This window comes from Durio zibethinus, chromosome 21 (assembly GCF_047325235.1).
Source record: "Durio zibethinus cultivar Kanyao isolate XHJ-2024 chromosome 21, ASM4732523v1, whole genome shotgun sequence".
NCBI classification, from domain to species: Eukaryota; Viridiplantae; Streptophyta; class Magnoliopsida; order Malvales; family Malvaceae; genus Durio; species Durio zibethinus.
In genome coordinates, this window is record NC_143182.1 from 18,847,978 (window position 1) to 18,861,176 (window position 13,199).

Consider the following 13,199-nt stretch of genomic DNA (forward strand, 5'->3'; position numbering starts at 1 on the left):
AATTGGATCATTATTATCAAATTTGACTTAATTGAAAATGAGATTTTAATAAATTATAATGGAGATATTAAAGTTCAAATTTCGTGTGAGTATAAGGACTAGTTGTCTAATTTGACAACTAATTTCTTGCAAGTTGCCATGTCATCAATATTAATGCCACATTAGCAAAGTCAAAATCTACATCATCAAGTCAACGATCATGTCATTTCCATCCATGAATGCATGATGGCTTTAACAAAAGGAAATTTTGACTTACAATAATTTTATTTCAAAAACTAAAATATAATTATTTTAAATATAATGATAGACATTGTAAACATAAAAAGAACTAAAATCAAAAGCCTTAAGAAACATGAAAAAAATCCTGAAAAACCTAAGAAATAAATCTAATGTATCTTTCTTTTCGACTAATAACTATTTTGATATCATTTATGAAAATTTACACCTAACTTATGAGACATTGTTTATTTATGAAAATTTACACCCAACCTACGAGACATTATCTATTTTAATCTGAAAATCTTAGATTTTATCTCATAAAAAACGTCTCATAAGTTTTAATTTTTCAATATGAGATTGACGTGATACCTATCTTTAAAATCTCCTATTATGGGATTGGGGTATCACGCCTTATCATAACATCAATGGACGCTTGGTAAACAGTTTTCCCAACAACAAAGTTTCTCCTTCCTCAAGCCCTATTTTAGTGGTTGTTTCCCATGATTCAATACTTTCCTTCTCTTCTTCCGTGAGGGTAAGGGTCTGGTTTATTCTTGCCACTACTCTCAAGCTACTACTCTCCCCGTACTAAACTCCCTGTGAAAAGAAGAAACTCTAAACAAATTGTTAAACTAACACTCAAGAAGTTGCTTGAAAACTAATTAAAACTAAGTTACTTAATTTTTTATGTAATATGAAATCATTAAAATAAATTAATAGAAAAAAATCAAGTGTGCAAAAAACAAACAATTATTATTATTATTATTATTAAATAGGAATGAAATGGTATGAAAAGAAAAAAAAAAATAGTTGGAATTTCTACTTATGTAAAAATATGATAAAAGTATTTGTAAAAAATTAAAGGCAACAAATGGTTCAATTACAAAAACTGCAAGGCTTTTTCATATTTTTAGGTTTCAGTAGTGAGCATGATTCCAACAAAAAAGAGAAGAGAAAGAGGGAAGAAAAGGGCCCATACCAAATGAAACTTTGGTTTGCAATAATTTTATTACAGAAACTCCAAAATATAATTATTTTAGATAACAATAAGAAGTTGTGAACGCCAAAAGAACTAAAAACAAAAACACTAAGAAACATAAAAAAACCTGAAAAACCTACGAAATAAACCTAAGCTTTCTTTCTTTGAAGCATCTGCCTGAACCAATATGCTGACATCTTTGGGTATCTCTTGAGATCATTGTAATCAACATAAATCAAGCCAAATCTTGAGGTATAACCTAACAACCATTCAAAGTTGTCAAGCATTGACCAAGCAAAGTAGCCAGTGACATTGGCTCCATCATCCATAGCTCTCTTCAATTCCTTCAAGTAGGTTGTATAATAGTTCACTCTAGTTGTATCAAACAATGCTTCAGGAAATGGGACATCGCCAGGGTCATCCATTCCTGCAATTAACCAAACAAATGAATAACCTTGCATGGTTTACAAAGATGACACGAGGAAAAATAAAACTTCAATTTTACCATTTTCTGAGAGAATTATTTCGGGGTTTCCATAACGCTCTTTGACGTATGTGACAGCTTTGTAAATGCCCCATGGAACTTGATAAATCCATTGAGAGTGAGCCTGCAATTTTTTTATGCATTCGTATTAACACGTGCTAGAATTGGCTAGAGAATTTAAGACAAAGTGGAAAGCACAAAGATTACCTGACGACCGATTGGCACTCCATTACGTTCAACTGTGAGAGGGAACAAAAACAGGAATGTTTACATCATCAAAACAATAGAAAATTTTTTATTCAATGAAATATGAAAGATAGATGACTTACAAGCAAACCCAACATTCCAATCCTGTTGGTAACCAGTCACATTGGGCTTAGGCTGATGTGGGTCATACATGTAGTAAGAAGTATAGTGGTTGAGACCAAGAACATCAAAGGAGTTTTTAACAATCTCCACTTCATTTTTGCTGAACTTTGGAAGCCTTTCTCCTACGATTTTTTGCATTGTTCTTGGATATTCTCCATACACAAAAGGGTGCAAAAACCTGCAAAAGAAATTTCAAAATAAGTCCCTCCTTAAACGACTTGGTTATATATATATATATATATATATATCTATGTATATAAATATATGTCAATTTTTTAATGTTTTTTTATATATTCCAATGACTGGAATTTCATAAGGACGAATCCTTCGAAGAAAATGAAATCCAAGCAACATAGCACAGCTTGCTATTTTGGAGCTCTGGATACCTAATATTTGATTTATTCTATTTAATTGAACAATTAGAACATAAATGACTACATTTACAGTACGTATTCAGAGATTATACCATCCAATATGGAAGTCTCTTGCCCTTTGTGCTGCATAGTTGTCAGCCTTTGATTTTGTAAGAGGTTCATACCAAACAAAGTCCGTGAAGATACCAATTCTTCCCTTCTGTTTTGGCTGAAAAGGCACATCAAAATCATTCAAATAAGATATTAGATTATATATCAAGAAGATAGATTAAAAATCAATTGATTTAGATGATCTCAAAATAATCATTACTTTATATTTTTCACGGTATCTTTTGGAAGCTTCGGCATGACTTAAAATCAAATGATGTGCTGCAATATAAGGCTCGGTTGCAGAGTTTCCTTCAGTACAATTTCCAAATTCCTTTGAACATCTATTTGGAGGATTAATGCCATTGTCAAATCCAAGAGAAGCAATCACTTTTGGTTCATTGAACGTCCACCAATTCTTTACTCTATCACCAAATGTCTTGAAACAGAATTCTGCATAATCAGCATAATCTTTGCTGCAAGATTCATATCATTGTAAATTAATTTTACGATTTAGACAATTTTCTAAGTTGATGGTTTCTTCCACTGAAAAGAGAGGTTGTCTCTCAACTTACACAATTTGCCTACTCAGGAAACCTCCATATCTTTCCTGAAGTGCAAGTGGCAGATCGTAGTGATACAAATTCGCATGTGGGGTGATTCCTACATGGATAACAAAGGTTACATATTTCTTCCAGATTACAAAATTATAGCTAGAATTCTGCAATGTGTCATACATCAGATCCAAATGTTCAATATTTCTCTCATTAAGCCTTTAACATCTGCTGCATTCTAGACAGCAAACCAACAATTTCCAAAAGATTTCAATGAGATTATTCAGTTATACTCAACAATATGGTTCATAATATTGAAATTAATTTATATACCTTTCTCAAGCATGCTGTTTATCAATCTATTGTAGTAGGCAACTCCTTTCCAATTCACCTCTTCGGTGCCATCTACATAAAGATATGAATGTAACCATTAATTAGTCAAAAAGTGAAATGCGTATGCCAATTTTATAATTAACATAGATGGTATATGTACTTGGAAAAATTCTCGGCCATGAGATAGAAAACCGGTAGGCATCAAAGTTCATCATTTGCATCAGATTAACATCTTCCTGCCAATGGAAATAGTGAAAAAAATGAGCCTGACCAAATTAAATCAAATTACTTGTCTTAATAAAAAATAAAAATGAAAAAAAAAAATCAGACCTTATAACAATTATACTGATCAATAGAAACTTCACCAGTAGCATTATTTTTAATATTTCCTGTTGCATATATCATATAATTTACCTCTTTTAGCATTAAAAATTAAAAAAAAAATAACATTTAAAAAACTAAAAATTAAAATAGAAATTAAAATCATTTCGTTTAACCTGAAACTTTTACAAAAACATCCCATATGCTAGGTCCTCTACCCTCTTTACTAGCCATTCCTTCAACTTGATATGCCGATGCTGCCGTTCCAAACACAAAACCTTTTGGAAAACTAGCTCTACTTAAGCCTCCAGTGTCAAAATTCGGCTGCCATGCATTGGCATTTACATGCCATATAAACGAGACTGACAACAACAATAAAATTACAAAGTTTTTCATAATGACTTTGAATGAAAACAAATTTGCTTTTGACGTCTATTTATAGGGATGTGGAAGGATTTTATTTGCATTTAAACAACTAATTTTAATTGAATTTGAGTGTTTGCTTTTTGATAAGATATAATTCTTATTTTAAATGTTCGGATAAAGGGATATCGAAAAATTAAATCAAATCTAAAAGAATATTTTAATTAACTTGTATCTTTGAATATTTCTCTAATTTTATAAAAAATCTTTTAGAAATCTACTTGAGAAAATAAAAATATCACGTTTTCTGTACAAATATAAATCTCTTTTTAGATATGATGAAATTAAAACAAAAAAATGACAATTCCAAAAAAATTCCCAAAAAGATGATAGTAACCTTATCTCAATTGGATAGAAACAGAATTTTACCAAACCAACAAATTAAGTTAAAATTTGTTTTTACATGAAATAATAAAAAATATAATAAAAAAAGTAAAAATTTAAAATAAATAATTTTTCGAATCGATCAACATTTTAAGTTATCAAACAATATATTTATATTTAATATTTAATTTTCAATATATTTATATTCAACATTTTATTTTCAATAAAAATACCAAATAGTTTTATAATTCAAATTCAATATTAAAAAGTTATCACTTAATTTTTTCCAATTAATCAAACAACATCTTAATTTCAACTTATCTTTTTTATTTATTTTGATACATCAGGGAAAAGATTCTGCATGCTATTAGTTTGTCCTTCCTATTGACTTGTTCCAAATATCACTCTAATCAAAACTGAACAAAAATTTTACCAAGAAACAGTTAAAGTTTAACAAGGTCAATATTATTAGAGATATTATCAGATACGTTCTTACTAAAACTTTTTAATTTCACAATTGGGATTAATAGAGCAATACATGTTTTTTGTGCATATTTAGAAAAAAAAAAAACTAATTTAATACCCTTAAACAAAATCATTATTTACTAGTGTTTGTCAATATCAAGCCTAAAGTTTGCTTGGACTGCATTTCACTAGTTTTAGCACCTATGCCTTTTAATAGCAGTTTTGATTGGCAGCTGGCTAGTATGTGAACAAGATTCCCTTACAATCCAGTACAAAAAAATTGACATTATCACAAAAACATATCAGCATAGACCATGAAACCAAGAAACAACTCAAATGCTTCTAAACAAATATATGGCAGCAGGCTTGCCGTGAACAGTGAACCAGGCCAAAACTCACGAGAAAATGGTGCATATGGACTGTGCCTGTTGCTGTCATAGGTGTCAATTCTGCATGAGCTAAGTCAAATCACATACTTTTTAGACCTAACCACTCTTTTCTCTGTTGTGGTCCTTGCTCCCTCACAGTCACACAGTATTTGCTTCTGTTCAATATCTTTATAAGCAAAACAGAGTTGCTGAATGTTAAGAACAAGAACATACAAAATTAGCATTTTTATTCCATAACAAACATTGTTTAAAAATGTTAAGAACTGGTCTGGAGATCGAAAAGATTGAGGTTTCTTCCCATTTCAAATTTTTCTTTTTTTTTTTTCTTTATTATTACCTTCATGATGGCCATTCACTAAAGCGTTTACCTCTTTTTCTGTCAGACATATATGCTCAAAGTAAACATTAATTGTGAAGGGTGCAAGCAGAGAGTTAAGAAACTTCTTCGGGGAATTGAAGGTTTTATTACATTTAGTCTGATTTTTTTCATAATGTTATTCACCGTGCTTTTAGAAACTTTAGTATTGTTATTAATCAATTGTTGCTAATTTGTTTGATGAGATTTCTTTCGGTCTTGCTTCTGGATTCAGGGGTCTTTTCAGTTCACATAGATGAAGAACACCAAGTGGTTAAAGTAACAGGAAAAGTAGATCCAACTAAATTAATCAAGAAGTTGATAAAATCTGGAAAACATGCAGAGTTTTGGTTTCCAAATAATCACTTCAAATTCATAAAAGGTGACAAGAAAAAGAATAATGGGATTGATGAAGTGAAGCATGGAAGTACTTTTGGTTATGAGGTTGAAGATGATGTGGGAAACTATTTCAACTATAATATTAGCAATAACTCCATAACAGGTGAACCTGATAGAAATTTGATAGAGGAAACAAACTTGCACAGCATGCATATGGGACAGGAAGATGAAGACACATTTGCATATAAGATGTCCATGTTGCTACCTGCAGACTTTGGAGGCAATCGTTCTGGTTTTGTTGGCTTGCAAGAACAAGAATTCGGTATGTTTCATGAGTTTCCATCCAGATTGTCAACTTATGACTGTAATCATCTAAATTTGTCATCCATGATCTAAACCAACTTGGAGCATGAATATCACCATAATAATCCATGAGTACAGGACAAGCACAGCAATAACTATATACATCACTATATTTGTCTACTCTATTTTCTTGTATTAGTTCTTCCTATTAGTTGTTATTGACCAAAAACTATATGAAAAGAGAAAAAGAATTTAAAAACTTGCAATATGCTTCTAATATGAGAGGAGGCTAATCTTATGTCTTTAATCAACCGTTTTTCAGGAACAGATAATTAGCTTGTATTCTCTTTATATTGTAGATGTGTTTTCCAATTATATGAAAGAAAAACAAGAACAGTGGTTATAAAATAGCATAATTATATTTATTTATATTTTATATATGCTACTGCCTATAAAAAATTAATTTTAAATATATTAATAATATTAAGTGTATTTGCATTTTAGGATTTTAAAATTTTAAAATTAATTTTTTTATTAGGCGTCTCTGCATGCTTCTTATAGCATTTATATTGTGCATCAAATATAAACTCTAATTATATTAGCAGGTTACAAGGACAATGAGGGAAGTACAAACCTTGCTTGTGACTCAACTCAATTTTTTTTTGGTTTGATTCTTGATTAACTCAGTGGAGCATTATTTAAAGGTTTATTAGTTTTAAACAGAAAGAAAAACTGAGATAGATGAAGATACAAAACCAGAGTTTGCTTCAAAAGGTGCAAAAATGACAATAACTATATACGCTTTACATGATTAAGAATGTAAGGCTTTAATCAAAAGTAACTTACATTTGCTGAATTTATTTCTCTTCAATAGCATGATAATAACAATAATTTGACAACTAAATGCAGTATGGTTCCCTCGTAAAATCATAGATTCAATTGTGAGAACTATAGTGTGTTTACCTCGTATTTGTGCCTTTATATCCTTCAAACCCTGTCAAACCTCCTTAACTCGCTCTCAATCTCCTGATCTGCCTTTGAAGATGACTGACTGACCTGTGGCTATGATCATTTTAAGAATCAATTTCTTTTTCAAAATCACTTTCATCTGCTGAATCAGTCTGTAGACAGTTATTTTAATCCATCTATGTCAACTGCATGCCTTCCTGAAATCCTCATCAGCTAGTGTTCTGCTCCCAAGGAGGACAAAAGGCTCTGCCTCCATGAGCACATGATTTCAACACCAGAAAACATTCAACATACACCAGATGCATTTAGCTCAAGGAGGTATGTTGAAATGGAGTTGCTACAACAACTAAATCCATGATTCCATGTTGCTATATGAGCACAACAGGTTTCAAGCACAACCGTTGGAAATAAAGTTGCACGTAAATCTAATAAATCAAAAACTTTCCTTTTGAATTTAACATAAACCAGATAAATCAAGATTCAACTCTTATGAAATTTTTCTGTAGTTCATTAAGACCAAATAGTAAAACATTACACTGTTTGCCAACGGCCATTTGGTCTATAGTAGCGTGTTGAACTCTTTGTTCTAGTAATCAGAGTTCAAATCTTAGTAGCCTTGAGTATTAAAAAAAAAAAAATGGCACTATTTGTTGAATTCAAATATCACTACCTTTTTTTTTTTTTTTTTTTTTTGGGTTTGAAATGTCAGTCCAACTGCCCAAGGAATAATAACAACTTGCTTAACAATCAAGTTCAAAGGTAACTTTATAGCATAATTAATTGATCCAATTAAAATACAGTAATACTCAAAACATTAGAACATAAAAAAGGATAAATTGTAAGTTTTTTCCACCTTGTGCTATATCATATCAGCATCCCATCAATTTACCATTTTCATATCCTAATGACAAACATGCAATGTCTCCATCGTATGAAAACCTAATTATTTCAACATTTTCCCTTTTTTTCCCTCAAAAGAAGCTCAAGTATTGTCGATATCTTAAGAAGGGTAAGTTGCAAATCATCAGTTTAGATCTTCTAAGAGTACTTTTTAAAATGCATTCACTACATCATAGTTTAGACAAGCCATTAATGGCTTGTGGGCATATATTTGGAAGTTATGAATTTCATCAAATGGCAATAAGAAATAAATGACGTTTTACTTGCATAAGGAAGAAGAAAATGGGAATCTAACCTTTGAAAATTTGTGCCAAACCAGACAATAATATGAGCTGTGGTAGTGCTCAACAATGAAGCGGAAAGAGAATCTGGCCAACAAAGCAAAGATGCCAAAAGGGATTCCTTAAGTTTTTGAACCTCTAGGAGAGTAGAAAGTGGGAACACAGCCTGGGGTCATCCTTTGACATTTGACCAAAATCTTGCATTTAGAATAAGAAGTCTATAATATTAAATAAAAATGAATTAAGAATTCTGGTGAAAATAATAAAAATAATTATGAAAGCTTGTTCTTCTTGAACACTTTTAAATTGCCTGAAAAAAAATATATATGAAAATTAGATCTCTCTATGTTGCAATTAAAGAACATTTTTAACCACTAGTAGCACAACTGGTTGGGAATTGATGATGTCTTAGAAAACTTTCCACTTTTATAATTGTTGTTTCAATCCATTCTCCCTTAATTCCATTATGGTTACATGGTTGTCTCCTTTTGATTTCAATTCAATCACACAATTAGAATTTTTCCCTTTTTGATTCCAATTGCATCTTTGGGTAAAATTTTCTTGCAACAAATAATGCTTCGACTTGGTGGTTGTAGGTTGTGACAATCCTTAATAGGATTAAAGTTCAAAATTCAAATCCCTTCTCTTCAGACTTCCCCACTTGATTATTAAATAATTTTTTTCAAATATACAACTTTATTTTTAAAAAATAGGGAAACAGAACAATATATATAATCCAGAATGTACGTTTGCAGTCCCTCCCCAATCATAAATCAAACCAAAAAAAAAACACAAGGAACATTGAATCAGATTATTGTGAAGCTAGTAAGCATGGACTTTCCCACTTCCCTAGTACAAGAAAAGCTAAAGAAAAAATAGTAAAAAAAAAAAAGGAAAAAAAGAAAAAGAAGAAGTGGATTCTCTTTTTAACAAAAACATGTTGAATCAAAGCCATCATTATTTGTCACATGAGAGAGTTGCTGTCACTGAATTCACCTTGAACATCTCTGCTAATGTATTGTGGAGTCCATCCTGATGAGATAGGAGTGATATCAGCAGTTTTAGTCACGCTGCAGGAGGTGATGCTGAAACTGCCAGGTCCAGGCATAGAAGACCAAACAAAAGCTGGCTTGAACGGTGGAACATGCGGCACAGCCATGGACCCTGATAAAATCTGGAAGATTGCCTGAGTTTTAGGCCGTTCACTAGCAATAGGATGTGAACATGCTAGACCAAGTAACAACAATCTCTCAGCTTCTTCAACAACATAGTCATTACCTAACCTCTCATCCACTGCCTCAAGTATCCTCCCTTCTCTATGTAGCCACCAAACCCAATCTACCAACAGCAGGAATTCACCTATTTTAGTCCATGGACGTTGCCCACAAACCACTTCTAGCAACACTGCCCCAAAGCCATAAACATCAGACTCCCTGGTAGCCTTGGCAGTGTGAAAACATTCTGGGGCAATATATCCCATGGTGCCAGGCACTCCCTCCAGCTCTGCATAAGAAGTTTTCTCATTTTCCAAGGCCCGAGCCAATCCGAAATCGCCTAACCGGGCATTGAAGTCGGAGTCCAGCATGATGTTGCTAGCCTTAAGGTCGCGGTGCACCACTTTTTGGTCATATTCATTGTGAAGATAGTGTAGAGCTGATGCTACTCCTGATATAATTTTGTACCTTAAATTCCAATTAAGTGTTGTATTCTCCGGCCCACAAAATATATGAGTATCTAAGCTCCCATTTGGCATGTAATCGTACACTAAAAGCAGCAGACCATTCTTGTGACACCATCCTGGTGAATTTAAAAATTGCAAGAAAACATGTGATGAAGCAGCTATAACAAACTTTATATACTGATTGAAGATAACTGCTATGAATAAACTAATGTCTTTGGATTCTTAAAACTGTAACTCTTGCACGTTGTCATGTGATGTTTCATTGGGCAAGACCAATTCAAAGAAATTTCAAACAGACTGATGTTTCTAATGTTTAGAAACAAGAGTTGTTTTTGAGTTCTAACCCAAAACATACCCTGAGTAACCCAAAAAGGTATGCTTTATGTATCAAGTCATGAAGAATAATAATTTTTATTGTAAATAAAAAATCTAATAAACTCCAAAATCTAATTCAGATCTGATCGATTTTTCATTTTATTAAAAAACCCATCTTCCCTTCATCTCATTTTTCAGTATGACAGATACACTGCAAAATTAGATGTCTTGTACTTTCAAGAAACAGAAGGAGGAAGCTTTCAAGACCAAAATTAATTATGAGAATAAATGTCAATGTCTAAATCTTAATGATAGTAACTGAGAGTATAGGGTACCTAGCAAGCGGACAAGATGCTTGTGGCGCAAGCGGTTGATGATAGTAAGCTCAGCCAAGAAATCATCTTTACCCTTAATGTCCCTGGAAAACTTCTTCACTGCAATTTCCAGATTCTCCTTCTGCAGCAGCCCTTTATAGACCACCCCAAATCCACCCTGACCCAGCTTATGCTTGTCATCAAAATTATTGGTAGCCTTTTTCAGATCTTTAAACCGGAACTCCCTGGGAGTCCCCGGAAGACTCTTGAGTGCTCCTAATATGTTAGGGTCAGATCTGGCCCTCCATTTCTTGTACCAATAATAAGTCAACCCTCCAATTCCAAGCAGGAAAAGTGCCACTGCTGGAACTCCAATTGCCAATCCAATCTTGAACCAATTTTTTACTTTGTTCCCACCAGGAAGCACTTCCATAGTCAAGTTCCATCTGAGCACACAGTTGAGCTGAACATGGCTCCCTGTTGATGCCGAAAAACCCAAATAAGAGTTCTGTTTGACAAAGCTGCTGAGATCAAGATCAGCACTGAGGACAGGAGTGGAGGGTTTGGAAGGTGTTGGCGAAGACAACTGCTCCTGCTCTGCCATGTAAACTTTTATTGACTTGTTTTTACCATCATATTCGATCCACACGACGTAAAACTTGGTACCATTTGGAGCAATTTGGATGTCAAATTCGTACAAAGACACAGTCTTGTTAGAATGAACACTGTTGATGTTTAGACCAATATGGTTGTCATCTGGATCAAAATCCTGTTTATAGGTGTCGAGTTCGATGGCTACAAAATTGTTGGAAGAAAGGCCATCGGTGGATGAGTTTGTCAATCCTAGATATTGGCCAGAACTACCAGGAGGAAGGATGAGATCAGGGGCGATCAGGAAAGTAAGACCTTCTCCAGGAACAGAGTCATTAACTCGAAAAACATTGATAAGAAAAGAAGTATTAAATGAAGCCACCCTGGAAACTGCTGTTTCCTTGGGATCTCCATCCCAGAGCTTGAAAGTTTGATTGAGGAAGATTCTGCCAGACCTGTCGCTGAGACTGAAATTACCAATGGAATCAGGGGTGACTTGAAGGGCATCGTTGCTGATTGTAGCTGGCTTTAGAACTGCCAATCTGTTGTAGTAGGAACTGTCAAATGGCCCAAACTGGTAGTTTGATATTTTCAGCATCTGGGTTTCTGCCATAGCAGCCATTAAAATCATGACCCCAAAAAGCCATGACAATTGACCCTTCATTTTCTAAACTACAGCTACCGAAGATGAACTGCCAAACGCAATGCAATGTAGAAGTAAGAAGGAAGATGCTGCAAAAATCAACCATAAATCTTTCGACTATGTTTCTTTGAATCCCTCTCCCATTATTTTTTTTTTTTTTTTTTCATATATTAATGCTCCATCCAAGAGAGAGATGATTTTGACAGGGTTTTGGTCTTATCGTTTGCAACTTTCCAATAAAATATTGTCATTGGGAATCATTTAATTTTCCTTCATAATTTCAATGCTTTGCTTTTTTAGAAAAACTTAGTATTTCCTTGCTTTATTCTTGTTACCTTGGGATTTTTTTTTTACTTTTTCCTTTTAAGTTCCTTTCCCATTTGATTGACATATTCAAAGCTTGACTCACATGGACATTCCACCAATGAAAGTAAAAGAATTGCCCTATATCCAATATATTTTTAAAATTAATAAATTAATATAAAAATAAACTATTTAACAAATTTATTTACCGTAAAATTATTTAAATTCAACTAATCAAATTTAATTGATTTCAATCGATAAAATCGATTAAAACTCGTCCGTTTCAAATAATAGAACATGTTTAAATATTTTGATCACATTAATAAAATTTTAATAGTTTTTTGTATGGATACATGGCATCATACTAATACTATTATGCTTTAGTATTCTAATAACTTGTGAAAAAAGATAGAAAGAAGGATTTGCTATTTTTTTTTCTAGGAAAATGACTCTTTGGACCTTTTCTCCATCACGCAAGCATCCCACACTAGATTGATGTCATGACAAAAAAATTACTGTCTATGCATTTTTTTTATTATTTTTAATTAGACATCTCTTTAGTCTTTGCAGATAATTAATCAAAATTTTAACGCTATTGGCGTTGGCTTTAAGAAAAGCAAAGCTATGAGAATAAACAACATTACTAACATTTTTGTTTATTAAAGTACAAAAATCCTTTCAATAATTAATTTTGAATATGTTATCTGAATTATTTTACAATACGTACTTTTTTTTCCAGACAATAATACATATGCTTTTTGTTGTTCCAAAAAATTTTACTAAATGTTTTTAAAGGTTTTGACATTTAAATTCAGTGTGGTCAGACCTTATAGAGACAAATGAAATGTTATAACAAAGTACACGTTTTATTTTTAGTAAAGGTA

At 32.4% G+C, this 13,199-nt stretch overlaps 2 protein-coding genes across 2 annotated transcripts; both read right to left on the bottom strand.

The window, feature by feature from the left end:
• Positions 1-1,197: 1,197 nt before the first annotated feature.
• Positions 1,198-4,123, bottom strand: LOC111305728 (beta-glucosidase 44-like). Its single transcript, XM_022903486.2, has 11 exons — positions 3,897-4,123; positions 3,730-3,788; positions 3,560-3,635; positions 3,400-3,471; positions 3,088-3,175; positions 2,736-2,988; positions 2,518-2,633; positions 2,012-2,229; positions 1,890-1,921; positions 1,704-1,806; positions 1,198-1,625 (listed from the first exon to the last, which is right to left on the bottom strand). Exons 1-11 carry the CDS (start codon positions 4,114-4,116, stop codon positions 1,348-1,350), a joined length of 1,515 nt encoding a protein of 504 aa, XP_022759221.2. The 5' UTR covers positions 4,117-4,123; the 3' UTR covers positions 1,198-1,347.
• Positions 4,124-9,254: 5,131 nt separating this feature from the next.
• On the bottom strand, positions 9,255-12,154 carry LOC111305727 (putative L-type lectin-domain containing receptor kinase S.5). The gene is made up of 2 exons (XM_022903485.2): positions 10,800-12,154; positions 9,255-10,265 (listed from the first exon to the last, which is right to left on the bottom strand). The coding sequence occupies exons 1-2, from the start codon at positions 12,031-12,033 to the stop codon at positions 9,433-9,435; spliced, it is 2,067 nt and encodes a 688-aa protein (XP_022759220.2). The 5' UTR covers positions 12,034-12,154; the 3' UTR covers positions 9,255-9,432.
• Positions 12,155-13,199: the final 1,045 nt, after the last annotated feature.

Coding starts and splice junctions, on each gene's coding strand:
- LOC111305728 (XM_022903486.2), bottom strand. CDS start 4,116: ATGAAAAACTTTGTAATTTTATTGTTGTTGTCAGTCTCGTTTATATGG. Junction 3,176..3,399: donor AAACAGCATGCTTGAGAAAG/GTATATAAATTA, acceptor TTATCCATGTAG/GAATCACCCCACATGCGAAT. Junction 2,230..2,517: donor AGAGACTTCCATATTGGATG/GTATAATCTCTG, acceptor TTTCTTTTGCAG/GTTTTTGCACCCTTTTGTGT.
- LOC111305727 (XM_022903485.2), bottom strand. CDS start 12,033: ATGAAGGGTCAATTGTCATGGCTTTTTGGGGTCATGATTTTAATGGCT. Junction 10,266..10,799: donor GCATCTTGTCCGCTTGCTAG/GTACCCTATACT, acceptor TAAATTCACCAG/GATGGTGTCACAAGAATGGT.